Genomic DNA, 20,677 nt, shown 5'->3' with positions numbered 1-20,677 from the left:
TGAGTGTTGTTGGAGCTGCACCCATCCAGGCAAGTGGACAGTATTCCATCACACTCCTGACTTGTGCCTTGTAGATGGTGGACAGGATTTGGGGAGTCAGGAGGTGAGTTACTCGCCTCAGGATTCCTAGCCTCTGACCTGCTCTTGTAGCCACGGTATTTATATGGCTACTCCAGTTCAGGTTCTGGTCAATGGTAGCCCCTAGGATGTTGATAGTGGGGGATTCAGCGATGGTAATGCCGTTGAATGTCAAAGGGAGATGGTTAGATTCTCTCTTGCTGGAGATGGTCATTGCCTGGCACTTGTGTGGCACAAATGTTACTTGCCACTTATCAGCCCAAGCCTGGATATTGTCCAGGTCTTGCTGCATTTCTACATGGACTGCTTCAGTATCTGATGAGTCACGAATGGTGCTGAACATTGTGCAATCATCAGCAAACATCCCCACTTCTGACCTTATGATTGAAGGAAGGTCATTGATGAAGCAGCTGAAGATGGTTGGGCCAAGGACACTACCCTGAGGAACCCCTGCAGCGATGTCCTGGAGCTCAGATGATTGAGCTCCAACAACCACAACCATCTTCCTTTGTGCTAGGTATGACTCCAGCCAGCGGAGGGTTTTCCCCCTGATTCCCATTGACCTCAGTTTTGCTCGGGCTCCTTGATTGAAATTAGCATTAATTAAATGCAAATTAACTTACCTGCTGACGTTGGCTGTCCCACGCCAGTTTTACGTCCAACCAGCCGTGACTCACGTGCCTTCGGAATGCTGTTGGGTGGTAGGAAGGGGTTGAAGGGAAAATGTGAGAAGGTTGGGAAGGAAAGGTCGGTTTGGGAATAAAATAGATTTTGTGAATATAGGGCAATGAAAAGACCATTGGCGGGGTGGGGTGGGGGGGGGGTGGTGTTGGGGAAGGACCCCCATCATCTAATTATTTAATTTAAAAAATTAAATATAAATATACCTTTAAAAATTGCTAAGGGCTTGAAGCTCTTTAAAAATGGCGCCAGACGCCATTGCCAGGGATGCAGCAGCCACCCCCTCTACGTCATCGGGGGCAGCCGCTCCGCCCCCTACATTTAAATCAGCCTCCACGCATAACATCGTGGGTTACGACCAGAGGGGGAAAGGGGTCTAGGGTTCCCTCTCAGCCTTCACCTGGTCTTACCGTAACAGGGTTTAATTTTAAACACACTGTGTTTTTAGCTCCCCTTTGGTGAATCCTTGTTCACCGCTTTCTAATTATAAGGCAAAGAAACCAGCACAACAGGTTTTCTTACGTTTAAAGAAGAAAAGTTGAAATTTATTCAACATAAAGTCTAATTCAGTTAATGCCTACGGATACACGATGCGCCCTAGCTAGCATGCATACGCGATACACACATGCAAATAGAGACAGAAAAGAGAAGAAAAATAAAGTGGAAAAGTTTGAGACAATATCTGAAGAGTTGTTGTTACAGTCCTTCAAGCTCACTGTAGAGTCCTTGATTGTAGGTAGATCTTGCTTTTCATTGGGGCCCAGTATTCTTCTTAAACCTTGTTCGCTGTAAGAGACTTTTCTCTCTTGGTGTTCATGTGTCTTCAGTGGATTCAGAGGCTTGTGAGAAAGAGATGGGAGCAGACAGGAGAGATTTTCTCAGTCCAGGAGCAAACAGACTTTCTGAGTTCAAACTGTTCGTACAATTCAGAAAAACCCAGGTTGCCAAGCAGGTTAGTCATGTGACTAACTGGTCTGATCATGTCTTGGAACGCTCCTCTTACACACAATACCTGGTGATCAAGGTCTATTGTGGGTTGAATGTGTCAGGGAATGGTCCTTTGTCCTTCCAATCACTGTCTGTTAATATGAAAATGCCTTTTTCAGCCACAGCTGATCTGTTTAACAAGTCCTTTCTTCACTCCAGTAACAGTTTAAAATCAATGTTCATGACAAAATTAATGTGCCTCATTCTTGGCAGATGGGGGCCTAGCATGACAGCGGGGGCTGTGCGGCGGCACTTCCATGTTAGAAGGTTGCTGCTTTCACAGCACGCCACCGCGGAGTGCAGTGCGCTGATAAAACACAGCTGCTAGACTGATGGAGTGCTGCATTTTTGGAAGTGCAGCCTTTCGGATGAGATGTTCAACCAAAGGCCTCTCAGGTGGACATAATAGATCCCATGGCACTATTTTGATAGCGAGCAGGAGAGTTATCCCCAGTGACCTGGATAAGATTTATCCCTCAACCAACATCACAAAAACAGATTACCTGGTCATTATCAGAGCTTATTGTGTGTAAATTGCCTGCTGTATTTCCTACATCACAACGGTGACCACACTTCAAAAAAGTACTTCATTGGCTGTAAAGCACTTTGGAATATCTTGGTGGTTGTGAAGGGTGCTACATAAATGTAAATCTTTCTTTCATTAACAAGCTGCCCTTTTTTGCAAAGCAATTAGGTGCAGCAAAATAGTCCTTGAAGATAAATGTTTCTTGTAAAGCAGATGCATTTCATACATTTTGTCTATATAAAACTTCAATATTAACATTCTTGGTACTTGTACTTTCACAGCAATTAAGTATGATGGAGTTGATGTCATTGGATACACAGCATGGTCACTGGTCGATGGCTTTGAATGGGATGCTGGTTTCAGTACCCGACGAGGATTGTTTTACATTGACTTTCAAAGCAAGGAGAAGGAGAGGATGCCAAAATCATCTGCTTTTTTCTATCAGCAAGTGATAGAAGACAAGGGATTCCCACCTATACCAGAAAACAAACCTATTACAGGAACCTTTCCTTACAGTTTTGTTTGGGGCATTTCTGAAGATGTCATACAGGTATTTTTTTTTACTTTTTAAAAAAATTCAGGTCATTATTTGGTTAACACAACACATAAGTTGCTAACACAAGAATTAAAGGTTTTCCTTTGTTTACAATCATTTTCTAGTTTTGAATTTTGACATTTTCCAATGTCTGCAGAACTTGCTGTATTACAGAAGTCACCATTTTGTTGGATTCACTACATATGAGTCAATTTTTCTGCATCACATGCCCCCATCCTAATTTCAAATATCATTTCTCAAGTATTATTTCATAAACACTGCCAATATTAAATAATGTCCATCTGTTCTAATTTTTCTCTGGCATTTAAATAAATCAAGGGAAGGACATTATCTCAACAAAAAAGCAAAATATTGCAGATGCTGGAAATCTGAAATCAAAACAAAATGCTGGAGATACTCAGCAGGTCAGGCATCATCTGCCGAGAGAAAAAAAAAGGAGTTAACGTTTCAGGTTGATGAACTTTAATCTGTTGGAAGTTGTCGACCTGAAACGTGGACCTGAACTTTACCAGCCTCTCGACGTCGGGGCTCTTGGTGGGTGGGGGTGGGGGGGCCGTAAAATACTTGTGGGAGCAGTCAGCCCGACCGCTGATGCCAAGAAGGCCCCGTCGCATTTTACCGGCTGTGGCGAGGCCTCGGTGCACCACCCGCCCCCCCCACCCCGCCGCTCGGTGGCGGGGCCTTCATTTAAATAGTTAAATCAATCCAAATAAATTTAAATATGCTTACCTTGTCCCGGCGGCAGTCCCAAGCAGATATTACAGCTGCTGACCACAACTCGCATGCCTTTGGAACTCCATACGGAGTTCTGAGGTGAGACACTGGTGGGGGGTGGGGGGGAGGAGTGAAATTATCAGGGCTGTGGGGGAGCAGGGAAAACCTTTTCTATTGGTTGTGGGGATGATGGGAAGGGGTTGAGGGGCAAAGTTACAAAGTTCAGGAGGCAAAGTTGATGATTAGAAAGAAGAGGTTTTCCAGTGTGCAAGTAAGATGAAATGGCCATTGTAAGGGTGGGGGAGGGGCCTCGATCTGTTAATAATGTTTTTCATTTTACTCTGCCCACAGTGTGACTTCTAGAATTTAATTTGTTCCTCAGGGCTTGACACCCTTTAATAATGGCGCCGGTGCCTGCGCGGTGTTGCCAGATGCTATTGCTGGGACGGAGTGGCTGCCCCCTCTACGTCAATGGGGGCGGCCGCTCCGGCCCCTCTATTTAAATGAGCCCCCGCGCAAAATATCGCGGGTGCTCAGCGGTGATGCTTCTCTGTCTGAAGGCCGCCGACTTCAAAGCAGCGCTGCGCTAATAAAATTCAGTCCGTTAGCTCTGATTCTTTCTCCACAGATGCTTGGCCTGCTGAGTATTTTCATCATTTTCCGGTTTTTATTATTGAATGACATAATCTGTTTTGGGGAAAATCTTTTTTAACCAGAGTAAGGCATATTTTGAGGCGGTAAAATATATTTTATTTTCATTTAAATATTGAATAACTCATTTTAAGTGATGAGGTGAGTTTTTACTTATTTATTTTAATTTTAGGGTTATGTGCCTTGAATTCAACTTATTTCTCCATGGAACAACTGGATGTTAGTTAACGTGCAACAGTCTGAGGTTGCCAGGAGATAGGTTCATTGTTCTATCTTAAGGAGACTATAGTATTCAGCTGGGCCTTGCAGTCCCAGGGAGAGCTGAGCTGTAGAAGGATGTGAAGGGTATCATGCCTTCCATTCTTCTTTCTTAACCCCCACATCCCTAATATTTGAAGACTAACTTACAATGCCATTGCGTCCCATAATATTGTGGGCTCATATGGAGATTTTGAACTCATAAGCTGTGCAACTAACAATTGTGTTTAGACATCGTTAATGCAAAAAATTCCAAGCTACCAAAAGGGTTTTGCTGCAGATCAACAAGTCAGCATGAGAAATAAGACAGTTTTCTCTATGAAGAAAGATCAAGTGTCTAATAACCTGAGTTATAATCAATTGGAACACCTTCAAAAAAGTGGGATAGATTTTTGTGTCCTGACTGCCCCATCTGCACCTATAAATGGAACAGTAGCAGGACTAAACAGAACGAAAGCATTGATTTACTGTCAAGTTTCTGTCCGTCCGCATTTTCAGGTGGACCACAATCCAGGCGTCCAGGGGCTGCAGTTTGTTACAGGAAAGAGCCTCATTCATATATCCCAATCAGGGTCAGATGACACAATTACAGCCGCCCAAAAACACTTTTGTCTCCGCTCATGATGCAACCGCCACATTCTCCTCCCGCCTACTAACCACAAGCTGTACAAATCAGGAGACAATCATTGTCGGTATAAATGAAAAAGATCCTCAGCTGCAGTCAGGGCAAGTTGATTGGAGGCTTGGAATACCTTTTTATACCTGTCCTTTCTGGGTTTTAAGCCTTAACGGCTTCCAAAGTTAACCTGCTTGTTTTTGTACATTCTGTAAAAATGATTAGTGCAAACTTTGACCCCTTGCACTGGTTTTTGGGTTCCAAGAATGACCTTAAATATCCAAAATGCTGTCTGAGGAGTGCACGCACACTTCTGTTGTGAGTTGCGCCAGATGCCATATTGGTGATGGTGTTATCGTGCATGCAATAAGCGTCCACCGGACATATGCAGTGTAAAACTCTGATTTGACGCCAGCGTTGCCATTTTGGACCTCAACACTCCAGCTAATGTCTTCTCTTAATTCTGCATGGCTGAACATACGTTCAGCAGCAGGAAGGACCCTACCACCATCGCTATTTAAAGGCATCATCGACTATTTTTCAGTTAGTGGCTGAATGATTTCTACTGGCTGTTGTTACGACTGTAGAAGTGTTTGGTGCTTTCTAGATTTCCTTCTGAAGTTGGTAAAGTCTACAGGGAATGGTGTGTCACACGCTGAAGCACCTTGCCCTGACTTCAGGGGTTCTGCACAAACCATTTGCTCTCAGACATGGGGGTGCAGTTGTAAGCATTCCCCTTGGAATACAACATGACGGGGAGAATGAGCAGAGGTGATCAGAACAAAGCAAGCTGCTAGACGAGGAAGGAGGAGGAAGAGAAGAGCCCTCAACAGGAGGCCATATCCACCTAGGGTGTTCAAGGAGCTCCTTGAACACCTCTCCTACCTGAATCTCAATGAAGAACAGTGTGCCAGACATCTGTGCTTCTGTAAGGATGTTCTCACTGAAATTTGCCACCTGCTGCAGTCGCAACTGCAACCCCAGAGCTGGGTCAGGTCCACATTGCCAGTGGCTGTGAAGGTGACCCTGGCCATGAACCTTTATGCATTGGGTTCTTTCCAGGCTGGAGCTGGAGATATTTGCAACATCTTGCAGTTTGCTGTCCATTGTTGCATATAGGAGGTCACTGACACTCTCTATTCAGAGAGAGCTGACTATATTTTGCTCCCTCTTGCCAGAGAGCACAAGGTGGCAGTGAGCATGCTGCTTCGCGAGGATTGCAGGCCTCCCCATGTTGCCAGGTGCCACTGACTACACACATGTTGCTTTGTGGCATGTTGCTTTGCGGGCACCACAAGTTAATTCAAAGATGTACCACAACTGAAAGGGATTCCAGTATTTCAACATCCAGCTGGTGTGCAACCATATGGAGTGTTTCATGCAGGTCGATGCCTGGTATCCTGGCAGCAGTCACAATGTCTTCATTCTGTGATAGTCTATCTGCATTTGAGCCACCAAGACAAACCACTGATGGCTTGGCTCATGAAACTAGTGCGCAACTAACACACATGCACAGCATGCACACAATGAAACCTAAGCTACTACATGAACTATAATAATGCAGATCACTCTTGTGCTGAAACAACCATCTGTTGCCTCAACTGCTCTGGAGGAGCACATGTCAAGATTCATGGTCTGCTGTATGCTGCACAATTTTACCATCATGAGGGCACAGCCCTTGCCACCAGCTACATAGCGAACAGCTGAGGAGCAGAAGGAGGAAGAATGGAGGGAGAAGAGGTGGAGAAGGAGGAAGAGGAAGGGAGGAGGCCAACACACAATCCCTTTCTGGCTAGACTGTGAACAATTTATCCAACTTGGATACTAGTAAGCACAACCCCAATTCCCCATTCACCAGCAGTCCCACAACTTACCTTCCCTCTGTCACTGACCATCACAGTGTTCACTGGGCCACAATGCAAAAATAAAAGCCAACACAAAATAAACATTCCAAACCAAATTTACAAATCAAAGCATACCATATTGCAAACATCAACTAATTATCCTTGCGCATTCCTTTAATGTCTTTCTTCTGTGTGCCTTTGCCTGTCCTAGTGCTCCTATGCAGTGCTACCCCAGTGGCTGCAGCATGACTAATGGACGGCTGCTGACTTTCATGGGGAAGACTGTAGATGGCCTTGGAAGAGGGCCTTAAGCAGCTCTGGGCCTAGAAGCCTGGGTTCAAACTGAACCATGTCAGCATGGGCAGCAGCAGTCTGGGCTGGCTGACCTGCAACAGCATGGCCACTGGTAGAGTGGCAGGGATGGAAGGGTGAATGCTGTCATCCTGGGACAGCAGGTCCATGGTCCGTGAATACACAGCCGCACCCCCAGGGTGACACCTCAGCAATTCTAGAAACCTGTTGGAAATCTGCTTTGACATCCTGCGAACCCCATTGAGCACTGGTATCCACAGCCATGGTGGCAGCAATCTGACCTTGCATGGCAACCAGCTGACCTTGCATGACTTCAGTCTGCGCTTCCCCTGCAGCATCCAGATATTGGGTGGCTCCTGCTTGTGCTGCAATGGAAGCTAAGACATTGGCCATCAGATTCTGCATCACGCACATTTGGGTTTACACGTTTGGTAATGGTGCTGGTCATTGCTTCCATGTTGGAAAGAATGGGCTCCAAGCTCTGTGCCAAACACAGTGCAAAGTTGGTGCCAGATGCTTCAATGCTCCTTGACGTTTCACATAGGATTTCTGGCAGGCCTGTCAATGTACCAAACATTTCATTGTGCATCTCCCTCAGTTTCTTCTGTAGCCTGCTGCATCAAAGGCCTCCTCTGAATCCTCAGCAGCAGAACTTGTCTGAGACTTTGTTCTCCTGGGAGCTGGCACCTGCACAACCCTTGCTCCCTGCTTTGGTTGCAGTTCACTGATTCCCTGTGTCTCACCACATGCAGATGCCACCTCTAAACTACCATAAGAACGTAGGAACATAAGAAATAGGAGCAGAAGTAGGCCATTCAGCCTCTCAAGCCTGCAATCTATCACTCTCAGTCTTGAACTGACTCAACCACTGAGCCTGCACAGCTCTCCGGGGCAGAGAATTCCAAAGATTCACCAGCCTCTGAGTGAAGAAAATCTTCCTCATCTCAGTCCTAAGTGGCCTGCCCCTTATTCAGAGACTGTGTCCCCTGGTTCTAGACTCCTCAGCCAGGGGAAACATCCTTAATGCATCTACCTTATTGAGCCCTGTAAGAATTTTGATCACCTCTCATTCTTCTAAACACCGTAGAATAAAGGCCCAATCTGCTTAATCTTTCCTCAAAGAACAATCCCTCCATCCCAGGAATTAGTTCGGTGAACCTCATTGCGCTCCCTCTATGGCAAGTATATCGGCACACAGTACTCCAGATGCAGTGTCACCATAGCTCTACATAATTATAGTAAGACATCTTTACTTTTATACCCTCTTGTAATAAGGCCAACATACCATTTGCCTTCTTAATTGCTTGCTGTACCTGCATGTTAGCTTACAATGACTCGTGAACAAGGACACCCAAGTCCCTTTGAAATTCAACACTTCCCAGCCTCTCACCATTTAAGAAATGCTCTGTATTTTGGTTTTTCCTACCAAAGTGGATAACCTCACATTTCTCCGCATTATATTCCATCTGTCAAATGTTTGCCCACTCGCTTAGCCTCTCCAAACCCCCTTGAAGTGTCTTTGCATCCTCCTCACAACTCACACTTCCACCTAGTTTTGTGTCATCTGCAAACTTGGAAATATTACATTTAATCCCCACATCCAAATCATTGATATAGACTGTGAATAGTTGGGGCCCAAGCACTGATCTTTGTGGTACCCCACTAGTCAAAGTCTGCCAACCTGAAAATAACCATTTATTCCTACTCAGTTTTCTGTCCGTTAACCAGTTCTCAATCCATGCCAGTATATGCCCCCAATCCCATGTGCTCTAATTTTGTTTATTAACCTCTTGTGTGGGACCATATCAAAAGCTTTCTGAAAATCTAAATATACAACATCCATCAGTTCCCTCCTTATCTATTCTGCTAGTTATAGCCTCAAAAAACTCCAACAGGTTTTTTAAACATGATTTCCCTTTCATAAATCTGCGGTGACTCTGCCCAATCCTACCATTATTTTCTAAGTGTCCTGTTATCACATCCTTTGTTATAGATTCTAGCATTTTCCCTACAACTGATATTCAACTAACAGGTCTGTAGTTCCCTGTTTTCTCACTCCCTCCTTTCTTAAATAGTTGGGTTACAATTGCCACCTTCCAATCTGCAGGAACCATTCCAGAGTCTGTTGAATTTTGAAAGATGACCACCAATGCATCCACTATCTCTACAGCCACCTATTTCAATACTCTGGGATGTTGATCATCAGGTCCAAGGGATTTATCTGCTTTAAGTCCCATTAATTTCTCTAGTACTATCCATTAAATTACACATACTGCCAGTAGCTGACCTGGTGACTGCGAGTGTGAGATTGAGTGACGGTATTTCTTCATCATCACTGTCTTCTTGCTCTTCTACCTATTCTTCCACCACTGCCTGGTCTTGGGTATTTGATAGTACAAAGGCACAAGGGTTGGGCTTTTGGTGAAGGAAGTGGGGAAAGCAGGAGGTGTATGCTTACACTATCAGCAGTTTGTAGATCAACAGAGATTGTTGCCTGAGGGGGAAGTGGGATGTGAGAAAAAAGATTAGGCATGAGGACACCATCATCTTCTGTTGTTTCAGCCTCGCCACTGGTCATGGCCTCACCAATGGCCTCTCCAATGTGGGTTTGGGTTATGTGGCTGTCTTGGTCGAATAGCTGCCAGTGTGTACAAGCTGTGAGATGAGGGTGTGAGGCTTGCAGCAGCGCTACATATGTGAGGGTGAGGTGAAGCTATGAATGTTAGGTATGAGTCCTGACTGATAGAGATTGTTTGTAGTTGAGTGATGAGGGGGGAGGTGATGAGGGGGTTATGAATTGAGCAATGTCTGAAGCTAGTGGTCTAGTTGGTAGGATATGGCATTTGAAGATGCATTCATTGACCTTGACAACTCATGATGTCATTGCACTTTTTATGGCACTGCATCCAGGTCCTCAGGACTTGACACTTGCCATTGACCACCATGGCTATCTGCTTCTACTGCCTTCTGAGAGTTTGCTTGGCCCCCTGTGGATAGAGCACATCTCTCCTCCTCTGCACTTCATCGACCAAGACCTCTCGTGCAGTGTTGGGAAATCTTGGAGCCTGTGCTCTCCATGTTGTGCCATTATTACATCTTTTTCCACAATAAAATGACTTCCACCACCACTCCAGCCACAATGCATCTCTCTTTAAGAAGTGCAGGCCAGCTTTAAGTAATGCTAGCCTCTCACAATTTTGGGCCTCCTGCTAAAACATAAAGCCACTCAATAGTGCCACTAGAATTGGCTGCATGTTACAATCGTGTTAATTAGCAGGCAGCACAGAGTTGACGTACTGCCTGCATCAGAAGCAATGGGCATGGATTAATCCTGCATTGTAATCCCTGCGCCCATTTCCAGGGCCTATTGAATTTAGCCTCCTTTACTTCCTGTGCTTAGTGTGTTTGTTTACACTCCTGACATTTCTATACCTCTAAATGGAAAAATCCACAAATCTCTTAAGTCTATCATGGTTACTAAGAGTCTTTAAACAAGATATCAATCTAATGGCCCTCCTCTGAATCTTTTCCAGGGCCTCTACACCGATTTCTAAATGAGACCTAACCAAGGCCAGTTTAGTTTTGTTTTGTTTTGTATTTGGTAATACATCCTGTAATTCTATTTATTTTTGTGATAGCCTTACAATACTTGTGAACTTTCAGAGAATCATGTCCTATAACATGTAGGTCTTTCTCCTACTGAATAGCCTTAAGTTCACAGCTCTGCATAGTGTACATATGCTTGACATTGGCCTTATTAACATGCATGACATGACATGACATTTATCTATATCAAATGACCCAGATTTTGGCCCATTCTCCCATCACATCCATGTGATCTATTTTTCTCATATAAGCTCATAAAACCCACAAAATCTTTGGAACCCCTAGTGCCTTCATCAAGATTATTGATAAAGGTGGTGAAGTGCAACAGTCCTAACACTGCAGGAATCCACTAGTAATGGGTACCCACCGAGAATCACTAATATTAGTGACAAACTTTTGTCTATGAGAATGCAACCAATTCCTTATCCAGCCCCAAATCGGTATCTAATCCTACAGGATTCTTTTAATTTTAATTTTAATTACAGCTTTTAATTTGACACCTTGTCAAGGACTTCTTTAAAATCATAGCAACAGGAGTAGGTCATTCAGCCCCTCAAGTCTGTTCCAACTTTCAATTCGACCATGGCTGATCTGTATCTTAACTCCATTTATCTGGCTTGGTTCCATAACCCTTAATACCCTTGACTAACAAAAAGTTATCAATCTCAATTTTGTATTTTCAATTCACCTAGCCTGAACGGTATTTTGGAGGAAGAAGTTCCAGATTTTCACTACCCATTGTGTGAAGGAATGTTTCCTGACATCACGCCTGAATGGTCTTGCTCTAATTTTGTGGTTATGCCGCCCCCCACCCCAATCTATCTATCCTATCAACTCCTTTAATCATCTTAAACACCTCAATTAGATCACCCCTTAATTTTCTATACAAAAGGAAATACGAGCCTAATATACGCAACCTGTCCGTGTAATTTAACCCTTTTAGATTTACAATGCCAATAAAGCTACTTCCATCCACCCAGCCCAGTAAATCCCTCAAACAATTCAACCAGGTTGGGGAGAAATCAGTTTCTTTTCTAAAAGCCAGAGTTTGTTTCTCTGACAAGGTGGTCGTACAAAGTATCTCGAAAGATCCTTTCTGACAATTTTCCAATAACCTTGCACTGGAGATCCTCCAGTAAAAGTGCACATGAGCTGGTCAGTGAAATCTGGATGGATTCAGCTCCGTAGAGCCTTGATGGGCACAATCCACACTCATTGTACCAAATCTAATGCAACATGGATGTATGAGGAGGAAATCGTGCTTGACAAATTTGTTACAGCTTTTTGAGGATGTCGCTGGTAAGATGGATAAGAGGGAACCAGTGGATGTAGTGTATTTGGATTTACAAAAAATATTCGATAAGGTGACAGACAAGAGATTATTATACAATATTAGGACTCATGAGATTCGGGCTAATATATTAGCATGGATTGAGGATTGGTTAATGGACAGAAAACAGAGAGTAGGAATAAACAAGACGTTTTTGGGTTGGCACACTATAACTAGCAGGGTACCACAAGAATCAGTATTTGGGCCTTAGCTATTAACAATCTATATTAATAACTTAGTTGAGGGGACTGAGTGTAACATATCCAAGTTTGCTAACAAGTTTGATACAAAGTTTGATGGAAATGCAAGCAGTGAGGAGAATGCAACGAAACTGCAGAGGGATATGGACAGGGTAAGTGAGTGGGCAAGAACATGGCAGATGGAATACAACATGGCAAAGTATGAAGTTATCCACATTCTTAGGAAAAATAAAAAAGTAGAATATTTTTTGAATGGTAAGAGATTAGGAAATATTTGCATTCAGGGGGACCGGGGTGTTCCAGTACATGAATCACAGAAAGTTAACATGCAGGTACAGCAAGCAATTAGGAAGGCAAATTGTATATTAGCTTTCATTACAAAGGGATTGGAGTATAAGTGTAAAGAAGTCTGACTACAATTATACAGGGAAATGGTGAGGTCACACCTGGAGTACCGTGTACAGCTTTGGTCTCCTTACCTAAGGAAGAACATGCTTGCCCTAGAGGAAATGCAACAAAGTTTCACTAGACTGGTTCCAGAGGTGAGGGAATTGTCCTATGAGGAGAGGTTGAGTAGACTAGGACTAAATTCTCTGGAATTTAGAAGAATGAGAGGCGATCTAATTGAAACATAGAATTACTAAAGGGCTTGACAGGTTGATACTGAGAAGATGTTTCCCTGGCTGGGGAATCTAAAACACGGGGTCCCAGTCTCAGAATAAGGGGCCGACTATTTAGGACTTAGGAGAGGAGAAATTTCTTCACTCAGAGAATTATGAAGCTTTGGAATTCTCTACCCCAGAGAGCTGTGGATGCTCATTCGCTGACTATATTCATGACAGATAGATTTTTGGGTACTAAAGGAGTCAAGCAATATGGGGATAGTGCGGAAAAGTGGAGTTGAGATAGAATATCAGCTGTGATCTTGTTGAATGGAGGAGCAGGCTTGAAGGGCCGAATGGCGTATCCTTCTATTTCTTATGATTTTATGTGACTCACTACTTAGGGTCACCAACGAGCTTGAAACGGAGAGTGACTAACAGATATTAAGTATTTGAAAAGGGGGAATATAAAAGGTTCGGGGCGTGGGGGAAATGGGATTACAGGAGAGAGCATCAGCACTGGGGTTGAATGGTCTGCTTCTGATTTAACTTCTATCATTCTATGAAAACCCTCCTTTATTGAGTCTGAGCTCATTGCATGCTTTAGAAATGTTGGTGGTGAGCTGCGTTTAGGAGGATGCGCCCTATGAGAAGTCCCAAAACACTATCCTGTTGCCCATAGATTTGCTCAGGTCGGTCTATACTGATCGGTTTTGACCCATGAAGTCCAAGTACAGTTCAGCTCTGACTGAATTTCCCAGTTCAGAATTGTCATCTTCACATGGAACTGGAGTCCAAGGAGATAGGGAGAGAAAAAAAGACTTGCATTTATATAATGTTTTTCGCAACCACAGAAAGTTCCAAAGTGCTTTACAGCCAATGAAGTACTTTTGAAGTGCAGTCACTGCTGTACTGTAGGGAAACGCAGTAGCTGATTGCACACAGCAAGCTCATACAAACAGCAATGTGATAATAACCAGATCATCTGTTTTATGATGTTAATTAAAGGATCAATATCAGCCAGGACATTGGGGATAACTCTGGTGTTTTTGAAATAGTGCCATGGGATCTTTTACATCCACCTGAGAGAGCAGACAGGGCCTTGGTTTAATGTCTCATCCAAAAGACAGCATCTCTGACAGTGCAGCACTCCCTCAGTACTGGCAGCATTTGTGTAGAGAGAAGCAAAGTTAATGTTTCAGATTTGTGACCTTTCATCAGACCCGAAATGTTACCTCTGTTTCTCTCTATACAGATGCTGCCAGACCTGTTGAGTATTTACGGCACTTTCTCTTCTCATGTCAGAGTTCCAGTAACCACAGTATTTTGCTTTTACTTCCTCAGTCCTGGAGTGTCAGCCTAGATTTTCAGTGCTCAAGTCCTGGAGTGGGACTTGAACTCAAAACATTCTGACTCAGAAGCCAGAGTGCTACCAGCTGAGAGAGATCGGGTTAAAAATGGCATCGAGTGGGTAGCCTAACTGCACCTTCTGCAGTGCAAGGGAATTCTGCTATGGCTTCAAGGTAGATAGCGGCAGATTATAGAGTTACTATGAGTTACAGGTAGAATATTGGGGCATTACACTTGTTACAACCAGTTACATATAGACAGTGCATTATTGCATTACTGTTGGTTATGAGGGCAATCTGAGTATTACCACTTTTATCAGGCCAATTTCAGCGAGTTACCATTAGTTACTGATGGAATTAAAGTTCCTCTCACCTTTGGGTTTGCCTCTGCGAATCAGTCCCCACCCTCACTTGTCCTCTGTTTCCCACTCTTAATTTTCCCTCTTCCCCAACCTCAGTTTCCCCTCTTCCCCCCCATCAGTTGCCCCTCTACCCAGGCCTCGGTTTCCACTCTTTCCCCAGATGCTCAGTTTCCCTTCCCTCCACCCTCTGTTTTCCTTATCTCTCCTTGATTTCTCCTCTCCCTCCACCCCCCCCCCAGGGTTTCCCCACTTCCCCACCCTCAGTTTCCCTTCCTCTCCCCCTCGGTTTCCCCTCCTTCCTCTCCTCAGTTTCTCCTCTTCTCCTCCCTCCTTAGGGGGAGACAGGGACATAGTGGTAGTGTTCCTGGACAAGTAACCAGAGGGCCAGGCTAATGCTCTGGGGACATGGGTTCAAATCCCACCACAACAAACTTCAGCCAGAAGTGCCGAGTTGATGATTCATCTTGGCCCCCTCCTGAAGTCCCCAACATTACAGATGCCAGACTTCAGTCAATTCAATTCACTCCACGTGATATCAAGAAATGACTGAAGGCACTGGATACTGCAAAGACTATGGGCCCTGACAATATTCCAGCAATAGTACTGAAGATCTGTGCTCCAGAACTTGCCACACCCCTAGCCAAGCTGTTCCAGTATAGCTACAACACTGGCATCTACCCGGCAATGTGGAAAATTGCCCAGGTATGTCCTGTACACAAAAAGCAGGACAAGTCCAACCCAGCCAATTACCGTCCCATCAGTCTACTCTCAATCATCAGTAAAGTGATGGGAGGTGTCACCAACAGTGCCATCAAGCAGCACTTGCTTAGCAATAACCTGCTCAGTGATGCTCAGTTTGGGTTCCGCCAGGGCCACTCAGCTCCTGACCTCATTACTGCCTTGGTTCAAACATGGACAAAAGAGCTGAACTCAAGAAGTGAGGTGAGTGATTGCCCTTGACATCAAGGCGGCATTTGACCAAGTGTGGCATCCAGGAGCCCTGGCAAAACAGGAGTCAATGGGAATCAGGGGAAAACTCTCTGCTGGTTGGAGTCATACTGAGCGCAAAGGAAGATGGCTGTGGTTGTTGGAGGTCAATCATCTGAGCTCCAGGACATCACTGCAGGAGTTCCTCAGGGTAGTGTCCAAGGCCCAACCATCTTCAGCTGCTTCATCAATGACCTTCCTTCAATCATAAGGTCAGAGGTGGGGATGTTCGCTGATGATTGCACAATGTTCAGCACCATTCGCAACTCCTCAAATACTGAAGCAGTCCGTGTAGAAACGCAGCAAGACCTGGACAATATCCAGGCTTGGGCTGATAAGTGGCAAGTAACATTTGCGCCACACAAGTGCCAGGCAATGACCATCTCCAACAAGAGAGAATCGAACCATCTCCCCTTGACATTCAATGGCATTACCATCGCTGAATCCCCCACTATCAACATCCTAGGGGCTACCATTGACCAGAAACTGAACTGGAGTAGTCATATAAATACCATGGCTACCAGAGCAGGTCAGAGGCTAGGAATCCTGAGGCGAGTAACTCACCTCCTGACTCCCCAAAGCCTGTCCACCATCTACAAGGCACAAGTCAGGAGTGTGATGGAATACTCCACTTGCCTGGATGGGTGCAGCTCCAACAACACTCAAGAAGCTCGACACCATCCAGAACAAAGCAGCCCGCTTGATTGGCACACCATGCACAAACATTCACTCCCTCCACTACCGACGCACAGTGGCAGCAGTGTGTACCATCTACAAGATGCACTGCAGCAATGCACCAAGGCTCCTTCGACAGCACCTTCCAAACCCACGACCTCTACCATCTCGAAGGACAAGAGCAGCAGATGCATGGGAACATCACCACCTGCAAGTTCCCCTCCAAGTCACACGCCGTCCTGACTTGGAACTATATCGCCATTCCTTCATTGTCGCTGGGTCAAAATCCTGGAACTCCCTTCCTAACAGCACTGTGGGTGTACCTACCTCACATGGACTGCAGCAGTTCAAGAAGGCAGCTCACCACCACCTTCTCAAGGGCAATTAGGGATGGCAATAAATGCTGGCCTGGCCAGTGACGCCCACATCCCATGAATGAATAAAAAAAAGTTGAATTCAATTAATTTAAAAGATCTGGAATTAAAAAGCCTGTCTAATGGTGACCATGAAATCATTGTCGATTGTTGTAAAATCCCATCTCGTTCATTATTGTCCTTTGGGGAAGGAAATCTGCCATCTGGACCTGTTCTGGCCTACATGTGACTCCAGACTCACAGTAATGTGGTTGACTCTTAAATGTCCTCTGAAATGGGCACTCAGTTCAAGGGCAATTAGGGATGGGCAATAAATGCTGGCCTAGCCAGTGACGCCCACATCCCATGAATGAATGATAAAAAAGTTTCCCCTCCTCCCCACTTTGGTTCCCTTGCTGTTTGTGGTATATATTAATGATTTGGACTTAAATGTGGGAGACATGTTTGGGAAATTTATTGATGTCACAAAAATTGGCCGTGTTGTAAAGCCTGGCTCGGGCGTAAAATTAAAACCCAACCCGGGCCCAACCTGACAACAGCCAACCTGAACCCAACCGAGGCCCGAGTCCTTTAATTTTTTTAAATGCCCGACCTAACCCAAACACATGTTTGGTTTGGTTGGGTAGCCAGGCTTTACTGCAGAGTGCGGAGTCCAGACTGCACGTTTCCCGCCTTGCCGTCCTGAATGTTCATTTGAAGATTACTTCCCGGAGCAAGGTAGTGCTGTCCATGTCCAGCCCGACCCGAGCCTGAATGCTGGACCCGGCAGAGAGACCTGACCCGACCCGAAACTGACACATGTCGTCTGGTCTGGTCGGGTTCGGGTTGGGTAGCCACACTTTCCCGTGTAGTTGATAGTGAAGAGGATAGCTGTAGACTCCAGAATGATATCAATGGCTTGGTTGAGTGGGCGGAAAAGTGGCAATCCAGAGAAGTGTGAGGTAATGCATTTGTGGAGGTCAAACAAATTGAGGGAATACATAATAAACTGGAGGATATTGAGAGGGATAGAAGAAGTGAAAGACCTTGGAGTGCATGTCCACAGGTCCCTGAAGGTGGCAGGACAGGTAGAGAGTGGTGAAGAAGGCATATGGAATGCTTTCCTTTATTGGCCGAGGTATAGAATACAAAAGCAGGGATGTGATGCTGGAACTGTATAAAATGCTGGATAGGCCACAGCAGGAGTACTGCGTACAGTTCTGGTCACCACATTACAGGATGGACATAATTGCTCTGGAGAGAGTACAGAGGAGATTTACAAGAATGTTGCCAGGGCTTGGAAGTTGCAGTTATGAGGAAAGATTGGATAGGCTAGGGTTGTTTTCCTTAGACCAGAGGAGGCTGAGGGGTGACTTAATTGAGGTGTGCAAAATTATGAGGGGCCCAGATAGAGTAGACAGGAAGGACCTGTTTCCCCTAGCAGAGAGGTCAATTCCCAGGGGACACAGATTTAAGGTGATTAGTAGAAGGATTAGAGGGGACATGAGGATAAACATTTTCACCCAAAGAGTGGTGGGTGTCTGGAATTCACTGGCAGGAATGGTGGTGGAGGCAGAAACCCTACGGACCGGGTGCTGGAAGGTGGAATTAGATTAGGCAGCTATTTTTTTTCAGCTGGTGCAGACGTGATAGGCTGCATGGCCTCCTTCTGTGCCGTAATTTTTCTTTGATTCTATCGTTTGCCCTCTTCCCCGTCCTCAGTTTCTCTTCTTACCCCTTGCGATTTCCCCTCTTTCCCCCCTTGATTTCTCCTCTTCCCCCTCACAGTTTCCTCTCTTCCCCACCCTCAATTTCCACTCTCTCCCCTACCCCCACCCTGTTTCCCCTCTTCCCTGCCCTCATTTCCCTCTTCCCCCCCCTCCCTCAGTTTCCCCTCCACCCCCTCGGTTTCTATTCTTCTCCACCCTCGGGTTTCTCTCTTCCCCATCCTCCATTTCCCCTCTTCCCCACCCTCAGTTTCCCCTCTACCCTGGCCTCTGTTCCCCTTTCTTTGTTTGCTCATGGCCTCTTGGTTCTTGGAACCTGTTACACAACAGCTGCTGTTACAAAACCACAAACAAAAGATACTCAACTCCAGGGGACAAACCTTTATAAGGTAAATACAATAACATTTATAGATCAGATGTCACATGAACAGGCAGCATGTGGTCGGAATACCACATGATCAAACCTCCAAGAATGCCTTCAACCAAGAGTTGGCAACCATATCCATAGATAATCCATGGAATCAGGCCAAATTTTTAAAAAAACAACTCATTACATGTGTCAGGGACAAATGTAGAAATGCAGAAGAGGTGCAAGACAACGAATGTCACATTGAGTACACATAATACAATTTCTTACAAGGACAAAGCTGTCCTGAATTATAATAGTTTGAACTGGTTCAACATTTTAAACATTCTCTTTCATCAGCAAATTTGGCCCAATTTGATTTGCAGAATATCTTATTTTTCCTCCAGTTCAAAGGGAACAAAATACTACATCCCTTATACCTGGTTTGTCCCTCAACATCATAAGCATAATCTGAAAAATACACTGTAGAGCAAGTATAATAGCAGCGATCCACCCTTCCGTGCAGCATAATGGCCTGCAGTTCAACTCCCTCCAGTGGCCACATTCATTAGCACATCAGAAATAGACAATGACCTAATTGCTTTATTTTGAGAGAAGATTATCTCACTTAGCAATGAAAGCTATCTTTATGCCAGTTATAGATTTGTATCATTTTTGGACAAGGTACCCTTGAGAAGTTAAGAATCTAGATTCAGCATAATATTAATATTGTTCAAAATACACTCATGAATAAGTATAAATACTTGATGCTAAACAATTTATGGCAATGTTAAGATTCTGCAGTCCAAAAATAATGTCCTCGATTTGCATATTGACTAATAATATATTTTTTTAAATTCTCTTTTCATTTTGCATTTTGGTTTCACAAAACATCTGAGATTTAGTTTTGGGTGAATTTAGTGCTTATCAAGGGTGCGGGGAGAAGCATCGGTTTTGGAGAACGGAACACTTTTTCACTAAGTATGTTGGGCATTGAGACTGGAAATTACTGCTGTACTAACGGTGAAGTTATGCCTGTGTTGCAGGAGTGGCTCTGAAGAATTTCCTGGCCCTAGTATTTCCAGGTCCAGCATAACATAGGCCAGGTGTAGAGGAACATCTCCTGAACCCTGGAGTTTCCTAAACGGACTGCCTGATTTTGTGAAGCTAATCAAATGGGTGATGTTGGGAAATGGGATGGGGATTAAACATATGTCTGTCCACTTTAGCATTGACCCCATTTTCCACTGTCATTTCTGGCAGCTGTTAAAAGCAGCCACCATTTTTGGATGGTATATTGTAAACCGTGGCGCGGAGACAACTCCCCCTTGGCCCCTTTATTCCCTTCACCCACTTGATCCTGGCCGTCACATGGGACTAAGTCCTCTTAATTCAGGCTCAGGCTGGGTGTTTGGGATATCAGGGTTACAGGAGAGCCACCCTCCACCTAATCCACCGGATACGGTTAATTGCTTAGTACAAAGAGGAGGAAACTCAGTCCTTTCTTTAACTAACAATTTACTCTATTCACATTGTTGTACAATGTAAGAATAAGGCTTATACACTTGGTTAGACAAAAGCATGCAACTCAAACTGGGTTATACAGTTAATAACAAAGCTAACTAGAATTGATAAGCATACCCACTAGGTTCCTCTGACCTTTCCCTGACCTAGTCACAGAAAACAAAGGATAATATCCGAAAAAGGGGAGAGCTGACGCTGACCAGGTGTTCCGTTCTCTCTCTCTTTTACGTCCTCGCCGCGTTGCTCACGCAGGGTCTTCCACTTCCGCGATGGTTGGTCTCCGGAGTTTCTCGCTGGCTCTATGCCCGAGATTCTCCATACTTATTCTCTTTCTTATCTCTTCAACACTGTGCTGTCTCTTTCCTGTTGGTTTAGGCCTGCTCACCTCGTTCG

The 20,677-nt window shown here is 44.7% G+C and overlaps 1 protein-coding gene across 1 annotated transcript in view; it reads left to right on the top strand.

Annotated features, from left to right (window-relative positions):
• Nucleotides 1–20,677, top strand: part of kl (klotho) — a 129,132-nt gene that overhangs the window by 69,469 nt on the left and 38,986 nt on the right. Inside the window, exon 3 of the mRNA XM_068034407.1 lies at nt 2,554–2,822. Within this exon, the coding sequence (XP_067890508.1) occupies nt 2,554–2,822 (269 nt within the window). The remainder of the gene's footprint in view (nt 1–2,553; nt 2,823–20,677) is intronic.

The sequence above is a fragment of the Heterodontus francisci genome, chromosome 6 (assembly GCF_036365525.1).
Source record: "Heterodontus francisci isolate sHetFra1 chromosome 6, sHetFra1.hap1, whole genome shotgun sequence".
Classification (NCBI taxonomy): Eukaryota; Metazoa; Chordata; class Chondrichthyes; order Heterodontiformes; family Heterodontidae; genus Heterodontus; species Heterodontus francisci.
The sequence above is the reverse complement of the archived record's forward strand: the minus strand, read 5'-3'. Positions and strand labels throughout refer to the sequence as shown.